At 39.1% G+C, this 13,449-nt stretch overlaps 1 protein-coding gene across 1 annotated transcript; it reads left to right on the top strand.

The window, feature by feature from the left end:
• On the top strand, window positions 1-12,221 carry nadsyn1 (NAD synthetase 1). The gene is made up of 21 exons (XM_053424906.1): window positions 1-248; window positions 2,117-2,177; window positions 2,663-2,779; window positions 3,805-3,858; window positions 4,081-4,170; window positions 4,622-4,673; window positions 4,834-4,922; window positions 5,014-5,131; window positions 5,947-6,078; window positions 6,405-6,476; window positions 6,693-6,817; window positions 6,913-6,961; window positions 7,043-7,145; window positions 7,513-7,681; window positions 7,859-7,994; window positions 8,235-8,341; window positions 8,772-8,903; window positions 9,487-9,556; window positions 10,865-10,993; window positions 11,401-11,577; window positions 11,729-12,221. The coding sequence occupies exons 1-21, from the start codon at window positions 164-166 to the stop codon at window positions 11,762-11,764; spliced, it is 2,103 nt and encodes a 700-aa protein (XP_053280881.1). The 5' UTR covers window positions 1-163; the 3' UTR covers window positions 11,765-12,221.
• The last annotated feature ends 1,228 nt before the right edge of the window (window positions 12,222-13,449 follow it).

The following is a 13,449-nucleotide window of genomic DNA, read 5'->3' as shown; positions in this document are numbered from 1 at the left end:
AGTAGCAACATCAGAAGAAGACAGTGCAGGCTAGGGGTCGAGGCAGCAGGCTCTACTTTCAGCGTACACACGTCATATAGAAACACAGTGTACAACTGAACCCTTTTGTCACCGTGGACATTACTCTGTGCACTCAGTCTTTTATCTGCTCACTGACACGAGAATGGGACGAAAAGTGACTGTGGCAACTTGCTCGTTGAATCAATGGGCACTGGACTTTGAAGGCAACTTGGAGAGAATCCTGAAGAGTAGGTGGAACTAGTACTAATACTAATACTAATACTAATACTGATACTACACTGATACAATACTGGTACTGGTATTCGTAAAGTTTGCTACATTTTCCATGACATATGTCATGTCACTGACCATCAAATGAAGTGCCACCAATCTTCAACAAAAACTAGTGGACAGAAGGGAAACCTCGCATCGTTGTTGTCACATTGTTCCCCTCCCTCATCAAAATGACCAGACAACATCAGTGTGACAGCGCCTGAACAGATAAGAGAACCATGCTGATTGGCTGATGGTGCAGGTACAGTCTTACCATGACAGTGTCTTAACAAATAAACCGTTGACCAAGAAACTACCATAATGCGTAAAATAATTAGCTATTAGTAGTTTTGTATGTGCTCCTGTTAGGGGCCCCCTCTGCTTTTAGTTCACATTTACAGCACTCAGAATTTGTGACTATTTACTATTCTGCCAATTCAAATATTTAGTTGATGTAATAATAATATGCTAATGTTTATAGAAAAATGCTACTATTAATACTTCAGATACTCATCTTAGAAGGTGATAACCTAAGGTTATATGAGAGATGTTATAGAAAAACCTTGCAGTATAATAAGTGAAATACTAAACAAATATGAGGAAGCAAAATGGAAGGTAAAAAAACAATTTGAGATTTAAATAGTATTGAATGCACCTCTGACATTTTTTAATCCAACTATTTGAAGTAATTTTGATACTCTGTGAAAACACTTTAACTTAGTTGTTCTCAGTGATGAATCTCCAGCATGATTTCACAACTCAAATGTTTTTTCCTATATTCAAGAGCGTGGTCTTTCATTTTGAGAGCATTATGTATTCATTGCAGCTTCCGATTTTGTAATGTTTTCCCTGAAAACCCTGCACCATTCTGTCAAACAGCCCCTGTTCCTGTTCAAACCTGTGCACTCAGATATGATGTGACTGCACAAATGTCCTGTGCTCTAGGTGACTCCTCCTCCATTCGCAGCGCACTGCACCCACTTCAGGTTTTGTGAGTTAAGATAGTCATTTGCATGTGAGCCAAGTTTAGGCTCGTTAGAGAAACACTTACAAAAATGTAAGTTATCCTGGAAAGACACAAGCAGATATTTCCAACACAATGAAGTCAATCATTCAAACTCCTTGTCTGTGCATGTCACAGGGACACGGAATAAACTTGAAAGTAATGAAACAAAACAAATGGGATTAACATGTGTCTGACGATGGTTTTGTATGTTAAATGTGTTATATTTAATTGCAGCACCAGTTTTGACCAACTATTTCTGATAGCATCTTACGTAAACGTTAGCCAATGTTCACTTACTAATTCATCTTGGCAAAATCCTGTCTTAGAAGGCTTTTGTCAGATTGTGTTGATGTGATGACTTTCCAGCATAGAGATGAAGATAGATGGACTGTCGTTTTTTTTGTCTTATCAACCAAACTCAGCGCTTTGCAGTACAAGTAAATTTCAGCCATTCACACACTCATACAGCCCTTATATACACTGCTCTTATCATATCACACATTCCGTATCATCATATCACTGCCTATATTGTAGGTGCAGTGAAATAACTTTTCTCTATACATGAATAATTTTTTATTAATTTACAATATCAATATCCCAGGGTATACCATCAAGTCACTATCAAGACTTATTGATGGCATCGATGTCATTGTAAATACAATGTCATTATTTTCTCATCACCAAGATCATGAGATGCCATTATTGAATATTTTAGCCTATCATGGATTTCCACCCAACTTTGCGCAGTGCCATCACCTAATAGGCCTTTTAATAGGCAATTATATAAATGGGTCTGTTTATGTGGGGAAAAAATATTGTCTGTGTGTTTCACTGCAGGTATTGAGATTGCGAAGAATCGTGGAGCCAAATACAGACTGGGACCAGAGCTGGAGATATGGTATGACGGGAAAGCATTAATTAGTATCCAACATGAGTATATCCCTATAGTTGACCATTATAGCAAGATCATATTCTGGTTGGCTTTTGCTCAGGAGGTAGAGCAGGTCATCCATTATTTGGAAAGTTGGTGGTTTGATCCCTGACTCCTCCAGTCTGCTTGTGTCCTTTGGAAAGACACTAAATCCTGAAACTGTCCCTGATTTGTGTGAATGTTTGATTGATTGAGAAGCATTAGATAGTAGTACCGTATGGAGGTTTTGTGAATAAACAAATGTGACTACTAACGTAAGTCCATTGAATAGTTAAGACTAGAAAAGGGCTTGACGAATGCATATCAGCCAAATCATCTGTTCCAAAATACTGTTTAGTGGATTACCACCAGAAAAACTCTGTAAGTGACTTGCACTTTACAAGTTGCTAACATTTCAAGTTTCCAGTTTTACTCACCTAGCATCTCTTTTCTAATTCACTACATTTTTACAGTGGGTATGGCTGTGCAGACCACTTCTATGAGTCAGACACGTTGCTCCACAGCTTTCAGGTCCTAAGGAAACTTCTGGAATCTCCCATCACCCAAGACATCATCTGTGACGTCGGAATGTGAGTTTCACCTCCAAATAGTTAGTCAGACCAGCCACAGTATGAGCATTAGTAGGGCAGAGCGGGGTAATGTGGGACATCGGGTAATGTGAGACACCCCCTGTATCTAGGCAACGGAATACATTTGTGGTCATTTGACCATTATGTTTTCAAGCCCCTCCCATTCCCCCCTTGCCATGAAGGAAAAGTTGGTGCTGGTGCTGTGGAAAGTATGTTTTTTTCTCAAATTGTTTTTGCATGTAAAAGTAAATTTTCTTGCTTTGAGCTTAATCAACTGTTGTGTCAAAACAAATTGAATCAGGTAGACAAACTTATATCATACATGTTGGTGAACTTCCAACATATAAAACCATGTGATTGATGCTAGCTGAAGATTAGCCTGAATTGCTAAGAGATGTTGTTTTTTCTAAAACGTTGGCTGTGGGGTAAAGTGGGACAAATGCTGTGAAGTGAGACAGTGTCTCACTTTACCCCACCATGAAGCACAAGTTAAGTTTAGTCTTAAACATATTTTAGTGTTATATTACATTATATATGTTTTATTTTTAATGTCATAAACACAGAGATCACATGAATCATAATAATCATAAATTGACCAATCCCCATGATTCTGTTACTAGTCCGATATAAGTGGTTGTCAATCTAGCTGTCGGGATTTTAACTATTACAACATGTGTCGTTATGGTAGTTTTAAAGTAGAAACAAATTTGTGGACCACTTTACCCCGTAGCTGGGGTAAAGTGGGACACAAGACCACTTTTTTTAAAACAATCATATTTTCACTGCCCTTTGTCCTGAAGACATTCTGATCATTTCCATTGCTAGAAAACATCCTGAATTAATGGAAAATGAGTACATTTTACTGATATATCATTTTAGCTCGCCTAGAGGGTAGCAAATGTAAAAAAAATTCCCACATTACCCCGCTCTCCCCTATGTCATGTAAGGGAAACAGGAGATCATTAAATATTTTAAAGTATTTTTTGAGTTTAATTCTCTAATTGTTTTGGATTCTGTACCCTTAGGCCCGTAATGCATCATAATGTTCGCTACAACTGCAGGGTTCTGTTCCTCAACAGGTATTGCAGCAGTCCGCTGTCCACACACACACAAACACACAAACATGTTCATATATTAATATTTAGATACATATACCACATACAGGCTCATATACATATATTGATGTTGAGATACATATGATATATATGTGTGTGTGTGTGTGTGTGCGTGTGCGTGTGCGTGTGTGTGTGTGTGTGTGTGTGTGTGTGTGTATTTCTATTTCTATTTCTTACATTGTGTAGAAAGATACTGCTGATCAGACCTAAAATACTGATGGCCAACTACGGGAACTACAGAGAGATACGCTGGTTCACACCTTGGAATCAGTTAAGGTTTGTATTTACTTAGAAGTCACTGTTGTTTTAAAGTCTTTTATAAGCACTTATTATTGTTATGTCTCTGTCTTTATGAGAATACAAACTATAAGAAAGCCATTTTTAATGATTTCTGTACTTGGCTGTTCATTTGTTGGGTATAAGAATTTGAAAAGAGGCAGTTTCAGTTATTACACCCTTGAATTTGAGCCGTCTTCAGTAACTGAACAACCTTAATCAAACAAGTTTTCAGTAAATCATGAAAGGGGACAGAAATGTCATATTGCACTTCCAAAAAGTTGGAGGAAGTTGAAGAGACAGATTTTGTAACTGTGTGCAGCAGAGGTCAATATATCCTGGCGTTTGATTCCTGGTATGAGTCAACCTGCAAAAATCACAGAATCTTGTATTAGCATCATGAAGCAGGATTGCACTTGTTTTTGATTGTCTTTTTGTTTGTATCCTTAAGGAAAGTGGAGGAATATTTCCTGCCCAGAATGATCCAGGAGGTAACAGGGCAGGTAAAACAAAACTTTGTCATTAATGTGTGTTTTTAAAAAGTGCTGTGCAAATAAATCATTATTCTGTGTTTTGCTGATCATCTGAAGGAGGACACAGACCATTTACTATCCACAGAAAGTGGCAGTGATTTTAGTGTACAGTCTTTTTTGTCTTCATCAGGATACAGTCCCATTTGGTGAGTGTGTGCTCTCCACAAAGGACACCTGTATTGGCACTGAAATGTGTGCAGAGCTCTGGAGCCCCAGAAGGTAGAGCAACAGAGGGTTGTGTTGGTAGTTATCTGCGCAATGTCAAAAGTGCTTGAAACTCATCAGACGGAATGCTTTCTCTTTTCCTTAGCCCTCATATTGGGATGGGTCTCGATGGCGTTGAGATCTTTACCAATTCGTCTGCTAGCCACCATGAGCTGCGCAAGGCTGATCAAAGAGTCGCCCTGGTCAAGTCAGCCACCACCAAGGTATGTTTAAACCAGGAGCAGAGATGTTTTCATCTATTCATGTAGAAAGATACATGTTGGTGCTTATACTTGGTCCAGATGCATGTTCTTTCAGAAAAAAACTATCACAGGGTGTAGAACATAGGTGCAATGTTAATCAGAGCAAGCAATTACATATATTCTAAAAATGGTCCTGTGCTACCATCACTTTTGCCAAGACAAATGTGTTTTTGTCACCCATGTGACCGGACACAAAAAATCCCAAATAGAGATCACCAGAGGGCAGTGTTGTACCACAAATGTAGAACATATAAACACCATAACAGTTGGTGGTGACTTAACACTCGCTTGCTTTTCATGTAGCACTCATGTAGGCTCTCCACACACAACAGCCAGTCACCACTTATTTTTTATTTCCAAAACATCAAAAATAAATTCCCCGACAACATAACCTCATTCAGGTCGCCGCTCAGCTCAACCCGCCTCTGTGCCACTCATCTTTGTCACAGCTCCTCCGTTTGTCCTCCGCTACACGGCCACAGTACCCATGTTATCTGGTTAGAGCGGCTGCACTGTGTGTGAGCCTCATGTCTCAGGTGTAAAAGCCTCCTTGGCCTTCTAGAGAGTCAGGGTCTTGCCTATTTACTTTACGTGCCAAATTTGGTTCACAGCCAAAAAGACAGGGGAAATGATTTTTCTCCACAGTTGCAATATTTGTATCTCTCAGTTGTGTCACAAACATAAATGTTACTATGCTTTCTGTACCCATTTCAAAGTAACAGCACTCATCAACATTTCTGTTGACTGAATCCACAAATTTGTGTCTGTTGTTTCAGAGTGGAGGTATCTACCTGTATGCCAACCAGAGGGGCTGTGATGGAGACCGTGTCTACTATGATGGCTGTGCTATGGTGGCCATCAACGGAGACATTGTGGCACAGGGAGCCCAGTTCTCCCTTGAGGATGTGGTATGTGTGGGCCATTAAGTGAGTCAGCCCCAGCTCAAAATGCACTAATGTGACATTACTGTAAAAGCCGATAAAATGACAAACAATGTGTCCAGCTTTCCTGTGTGCAGAGGAGAATTAGATATGTGTTACTGGGCAGGTGATCTGTTTGAGAGCTGTCAGACAGCATTCATGAGCCTAAAGATAAACATAAGTGTTTATATATATATATATATATATATATATATATATAATATGTGTGTGTGTGTGTGTGTGTGTGTGTGTGTGTGTGTGTGTGTGTGTGTGTGTGTGTGTGTGTGTGTGTGTGTGTGTGTGTGTGTGTGTAGGAGGTGATCATAGCCACAGTTGACCTTGAAGATGTGCGGAGCTACAGAGGAGAAATATGCCAGCCACACATGGTGAGACAGCATCAGCTTCCAGCTATTTTAGAGCATAAATTTGCCAATATTATGGCTTATTACTGATTCTAGATTTTATTGTTCTTACTTATTGTTGCTTGTCATCATATCTGAAGTATAAGACTGCATAACAATTACTGATTGATAGTTTGGGTGTTTCACATTAGAGCGTGTCACAGTAGTGCCTCCCTGTTTTCTCTTACTTTTTTGCTGTAGGAAAGTGAACACAAACCCTACCACAGGGTCAAAGTTGACTTCTCTTTATCTACTGATGATGATCTCTACCTCCCTACCCACCAACCATTAAAATGGCACTTTCATACACCAGAAGAAGAGATCAGGTACATAATATGTATTATTCTTTGACAAAAATGGATCATCTTTGCACCTTTTAAAATAAGAGAACTGTAAAGCAGGTGTCACCTGTGTTGTTCAGTCTAGGGCCAGCCTGCTGGCTCTGGGACTACCTGAGGAGGAGTGGACAGGTGAGGAAGAGCGCGCACTGAAAACAATGCTGCAGTGCTGTGTGGAAATAACATTGATGTTTGTGATAATGTGTCTTTCAGGCTGGTTTCTTGTTGCCTCTCAGTGGAGGCGTCGATAGCTCCTCCACTGCCTGTATTGTCCACTCTATGTGTGTGCTGCTGTGTCAGGCTGTAGAGGACGGCAGTGAGTATAATTCAGTTTGTTTAAGTCTAGACACAAACTCTGTGACCATTGATGTATCCCCCTAACAAGTATTGCATGTATGTCCTTCACAAATATTTCAACAACTGTATATCCAACTGGTTGTTAAAAACTACAGCAACCAACTGTTTAGAAATCTCAGCGCACCTTTTTATCAATAAAATCATATTTGTGAGGGGTTTTAAAGATTTACATTTTCATTGTGAAGCTGAAAGCCTCTGAAAATTGTAAAAGTATCATGAAATGTATAAAACATGATGATGAGTTACATCAGCTAAAAACTGGAGATTTTAGTCTACTTTCCTTCTCCACTCCCTCTCCTGTCTCACTTTGTCTCTCTGTTTGTCAGACATGCAGGTACTTGAAGATATTCGAAGGGTGGTTGGGGATGATTCCTACTGCCCCCAACATGCAAAGGAACTATGTGGTCGCATCCTCAACACATGTTACATGGCCAGCAAGAACTCCACTGAGGACACCTGCAACAGGGCCAAAGACCTGGCCAATCAGATCGGAAGGTAGTATTCGACAGGAGATTCTACGTCACTATGTGCTCTGTAAATTTAACAACAACCAGTAGGCACATTTTAGGCACATGACGGGGGATGCCATTTCCTTTAAACCAAAATTACCTCAAGATTTCATTGCGAGTATGTCAATTTTCATCCCTTTTTAATAAATTTTTTGCTTTGCAGCACACACATGAATATTAACATCAACATGGCAGTGAAAGGCATTCTGGGAATCTTCTCTGCAGTCACTGGAAGGTGGCCTCAGTTTAGTGCCAATGGAGGAAGCCACAGAGAAAACCTGGCTCTGCAGAACGTGCAGGTCAGACGACCTCTCACACTGTTTTTTTAACCATCACACATGCGTTCTGACAGTTTAACCACAGTCTTCACACTGATGCATCAGTAACACAACTGTTCTTGTTTTATCAGCATTTCTCAGCACAGATGGACAGTTTTGACTTTGCTTCCTCTGTGTGTGCTTTGGAATGTATGAGTGTCATTAGTGTCCTCACTAAGATAGAAGTACAAACATGTGTGTGTTTGTATGTTCATGTACCAGGCTCGTGTCAGGATGGTCCTGGCCTACCTCTTTGCCCAGTTGAGTCTATGGTCCAGGGGTAAGCCAGGTGGATTGCTGGTTCTGGGCTCAGCCAACGTAGATGAGAGGTATTACTTGAGCAATTAGCTGACCACAGACTGGCTGTTATAAAAAATATAAAAAGAAAAAGCCTGCATGGAAATTCTAATTGAATCAGAAATTTAGGACCTAATTCTTCCTATGAGTCTGCTGCTACACTCATCTATTAACCAAAATGCTGCAGAATACACTGGCCAGTGCAATACTAACATTTTAATTGGGTGCCAAGTATCATAATAGTATTGAATCTGGATATATGCCTTTTGTCATAGCTCCAGTTGTTGGTAATGTTAAATGTCAGGAATGATGATGCAAACCTTTGGTATGGTCCTTTGGAGGTTATTCACTTGTCTACTGGCAAAATTGCAGCCACAAACTACTGAAATAGACATGTTCTGTTTCCTCAGACCACATCTAGTAAGTTAAAGCCAATTAATTTAATCACTGTTTCTTGCTCAGCCTGACAGGCTATTTCACCAAGTATGACTGCTCCAGTGCTGACATCAACCCAATAGGAGGCATCAGCAAGACAGACCTGAAAGGCTTCCTGCTTCACTGTGTTGAGGAGTTCCAGCTCACTGCTCTCAGAGGGTAAGGGCTCTGCTGGAGGACATATATGTTTCTACTGTGAAAACCAAACCAGAAATGAGGACTTTAGGTCTGAGGCAGAAATTAGTTCCAGTAATGTGTGGGGCGGCTGTGGCTGAGGGGTAGAGTGGTCGTCCTCCAACCTGAAGGTCGGCAGTTCGATCCCCAGTCTGACCCATCTGCATGCCGAAGTGTCCTTGGGCAAGATGCTGAACCCTGAATGGCCCCCCATAGAATATCAAAGTGCTGCGAATAGATGCACTGTATGAATGTGTGTGTGAATGGGTGAATGTAACACTGTACTGTAAAGCGCTTTGAGTGGTCATCAAAGACTAGAAAAGCGCTATATAAATACAAAACCATTTACCATTTAATGTAGCCTCTCCCCCAAAAAGCTTGTAAACTTTCTTGATGTGGACAAGAGATACACCAGCATTGATGGGTAATATGTGAAAATCTCCGGCACCATGTGTTTAGGTTTCATGCAGCAGTCATTGTTTTAATGACGCTTTGTGTATACTACTAACCAGAATAGGACCACCTTGTATAGTTTTCATTTTATCAGGGGTTTTGGTTTTCTCTGCAGAATCCTTGCTGCTCCACCCACAGCTGAACTGGAGCCTCTCACAGATGGACAGGTGTCACAGACAGATGAGGTATTGTCTACAGACTTACATCGTTCTCCTAATTATCCTTTTTTTTTTTACATAAACGTTACTAACTGGACTTCGCAAATTTCACTAGGTCCTGATTTGGTTTGAGGGTGGGAATATTGTTTCACCTGCAATACTTATACTCAAGCAATATTTGCACAAGCGTAATATATGGATAAGGCCAAATGGACGATAACATATTTTGCCCTTCTACTATGTGATCTCCCTGAATATCATAAAAAAACAAGCATATAGGGCAAACTATCCCTTTCCTTAAACTAAAGATGTGACCCAGCATTAAATTATTATTTAATACTGTCAGTTGAAGTTGAAGCTGGTCCTGGATGCTATTATGTCAGGTTTCAGGTATAACACTAACTTTATACTTTTGATATTATCTCTTGACTCTGATAGCAGAATTACATTTTTCAAAGTTATAACTTGTTTTGTTTGAAAATACAAACATACAATTAGCTCTTTGTACTTGTAAATGTATTTTGTATTAGTAAGCATTCACAATGAAATACTAGCCTGATATTATAATACTCTATGGTGTACAGGGTCAAATAAACCACCATGCAATAGATGAAGTATGCTGCTCCATCATTTCCATCTGCCCTCTTCATTGATCATCTTCTTGAGAGGATTTCAACCTTTTACCTTGACATGTAGCTTTGTTCTCTCTTTTAAGCCTCATAGGGTTCTTGTTTTAAAATGAATCAGCCAATCCATGGAACTACCAACTTAACTAGAGCAACAACAGTCATCATTTCAGCTGATAATCATCTGTTTTTTTATAACCGTCTGAAATCAAGATCAAATTTCAGCTGGTAAATCTGCCACTATAATCATAGTTCATACTTGGTATTAAAATCAGTCCCGAGAGATTGAAGAATTTTCTCATCCAAAGGGCCTCTAGTTACAATCAGCAATCGTTCACACAAATTCAATTACATTTTATTTGTCTAGCGCCAAATCATAACATATATTATCTCAAGGCACTTTAGTAATATAATAGTAAGGTTGAATCCTTAAAAATGATAAAGAAACCCAGCAGTTCCCATAATGAGCTCTGGCAACTGTGGAGGAAAAAAACTCCCTCATTAGCAGGAAGAAACCTCCAGCAGAACCAGACTCAATGTGGGGAAAAAGGGGAAGAGAGGCGTTGTCGTTTTTTTTTATTTAAAAGGCTTCACTGGTCTATGTCCAGCAGCTCAGAAACTCTTTACATGGGCTCTTTAGGAAAAAGCATTTCCTGTATTTCCTGTTTTCTTTCCTCTACTCTAAACACTACGACTGCTCCCTCCTCAGGAAGATATGGGGATGACCTACTCAGAGTTATCTGTGATTGGGCGCCTGAGGAAGATCTCCAAGTGCGGCCCATTCAGCATGTTCTGTAAACTCATTCACACTTGGAAGGACTCTCTCTCACCAATGGAGGTCAGTCAGCCCCTTCGTCATGTGGAACATTTTCCTGCTTGTCCTCGGCTGTAGGACAGTGTAATACCGTCAGAGGGATTTTGTGTATCCATGCTTAAGTTTAAGGGTGTCTATGTTTACAACAAGCAAAGGAAAACCAGATTTTCAATAAATCAGTAATAATATTTTGGCTTTTCACTTGTTATTTCATTATCAAAGAATATATACACTAGCCTTCTTTTCCTAATAGTCATGAATGTACAGAATAATAATGTATGTCATATCAGTATTATTTATAAATTTTGTGCATTTAGCAGTAGCTGATTATAGTGAATTGTTTTTTTATTTTGATCTGAAAATAAAAAAACGGCATAAACGTATAATCTAAAATTGATCAGTTACAGCACTATTTTGTTGTCTTTCTCCAGGTAGCCCAGAAGGTGAAGCACTTCTTCAGGATGTACTCAATGAACCGCCACAAGATGACCACGGTTACACCATCTTACCATGCAGAGAGCTACAGTCCAGATGACAACCGCTTTGACCTCCGACCTTTCCTCTATAACACACGCTGGCCCTGGCAGTTCAGGTGCATCGACAACCAGGTAGACAATAGTGCAGAAACTTTGCTTCACTTCATTTTCCTATTACAAAGGTTGGCTAAACTGAACTAATTAAAAAGAGAAAGACGATGATTATAAACATAAAGGGAAAAAAAATTTCTTTAAGAAGCTTTTTTCATTTTCTTGCTTGCAGGTGTCTCAGATGTCCGAAAATACCCCAAAGCAATAACAGCCTGAGGTTCGGACTGACTAGCGAAGATCCATCCAGTGTCTTTTCTTGTGATTGTCTACAGCCTTTCTTCAAGTCATGATTAAAAATCTGTACAATTGTGACAGTTGACTACATGTTCACTAGATATCACTAGTCTTAAAAGTTGTAAGGAAACAATTGTGCAATTAAATAGACCTTACCTTTGATTCGTCCTAGATTAAATAATTGTTTTTCTATCAAATCTATTTAAAACCCTAAGGTGATGATGCCCGTCTGACTAAATCCACTGTTAGGGTTTTCAGAGTTTTCTAAAGTGTAATCACAAAGTATATTTCTAATAAATATTGCACAAATATATCTTCATATATGTGTTCAATGTCTTGTATTATAAATAGGACACACTGTCAAAGCCATGGTTGTTTATTTAACCACAGATTGTGATACAGCAATAAAAGTGCTAAATGGTTCGTATTTATATCAAGGCTGTAATCATTAAGTGAACTTTGCGGGGGGAGACCAAAATCTCACAAGTCATTACTACCACGCAAGATAATTTTGTATGTATTGTATGTGCAAACACAATAGGGCCACAATGTTTAATATATTATCGTATTCTTTTATTTTTAAATGAACAGAAATATATGCTTTGGTATAGATATATGAAGGCCAGTACAGTTAGTTTAGCAAATTGGTATTGATTGACCCTACACTAACCTTCCCTTAGAAAGCATCCTTAACCCTTCAAAGTTCCATAGTGACTATTCCAGGTGGAGCTTTTTTGCTTGTCATCATAGTATAACAGTTTTGTTATTATTATTCATTTACAAAATCTTTATAACAAATTTTTCAGAATTGTCAGAATTTTGAGGAAAAGATATAGAAATCTGAAATATAAGTCAGAATTTAAGTAAACACACTAGGGGAGAGCGGGGTAATGTGGGACAACGGGTGATGTGAAACACCCCCTGTATCTAGGCAATGGAACACATATGTGGTCATGTGACCATTATGTTTTCAAGCCCCTCCCATTCCCCCCTTGCCATGAAGGATAAGTTGGTGCTGGTGCTGTGGAAAGTAAGTTTTTTCACAAAAATGTGTTTTTTGCATGTAAAAGTAAATTTTCTTGCTTTGAACTTAATCAACTGTTGTGTCAAAACAAATTGATTCAGGTAGAAAAAATTATATCATACATGTTGATGAACTTCCAACATATAAAACCATGTGATTGATGCTAGCTGAAGATTAGCCTGAATTGATAAGAGATGTTTTTCAAAAATTGTGGCTTCGGGGTAAAGTGGGACAAATGCTGTGAAGTGAGACAGTGTCTCACTTTACCCCACCATGAAGCACAAGTTAAGTTTAGTCTTAAATATATTTTAGTGTTATATTACATTATATAAACATTGTAGAAAAGCCATCATGCCAAGAAACTACACCAGGAAGACAACCTGGGGCCAAACACCCCTCCCAGAGATGGAGAGTGCAGCCGCTGAGGTCATGCAAGGAAGGAAGTCCTTAAGAAAAGATGGAAGGGATAGAAATATTGATAAGACAACCATCAAAAGATTCATAAAGAAAAAAGAGAAAGGGCAAGTAAAATCAGTAGCCTGGGGTGCAGTAGCTGAGGTAAAGAGAATATTCACAGATGAGATGGAGGAGGAGCTTCCCAAACACTTGAAACAACTAGCTGACCAGTTCCATGG

Source organism: Pleuronectes platessa, chromosome 1 (genome assembly GCF_947347685.1).
Source record: "Pleuronectes platessa chromosome 1, fPlePla1.1, whole genome shotgun sequence".
In the NCBI taxonomy this organism is placed as follows: domain Eukaryota; kingdom Metazoa; phylum Chordata; class Actinopteri; order Pleuronectiformes; family Pleuronectidae; genus Pleuronectes; species Pleuronectes platessa.
This window is presented reverse-complemented; position numbering and strand designations above follow the sequence as displayed.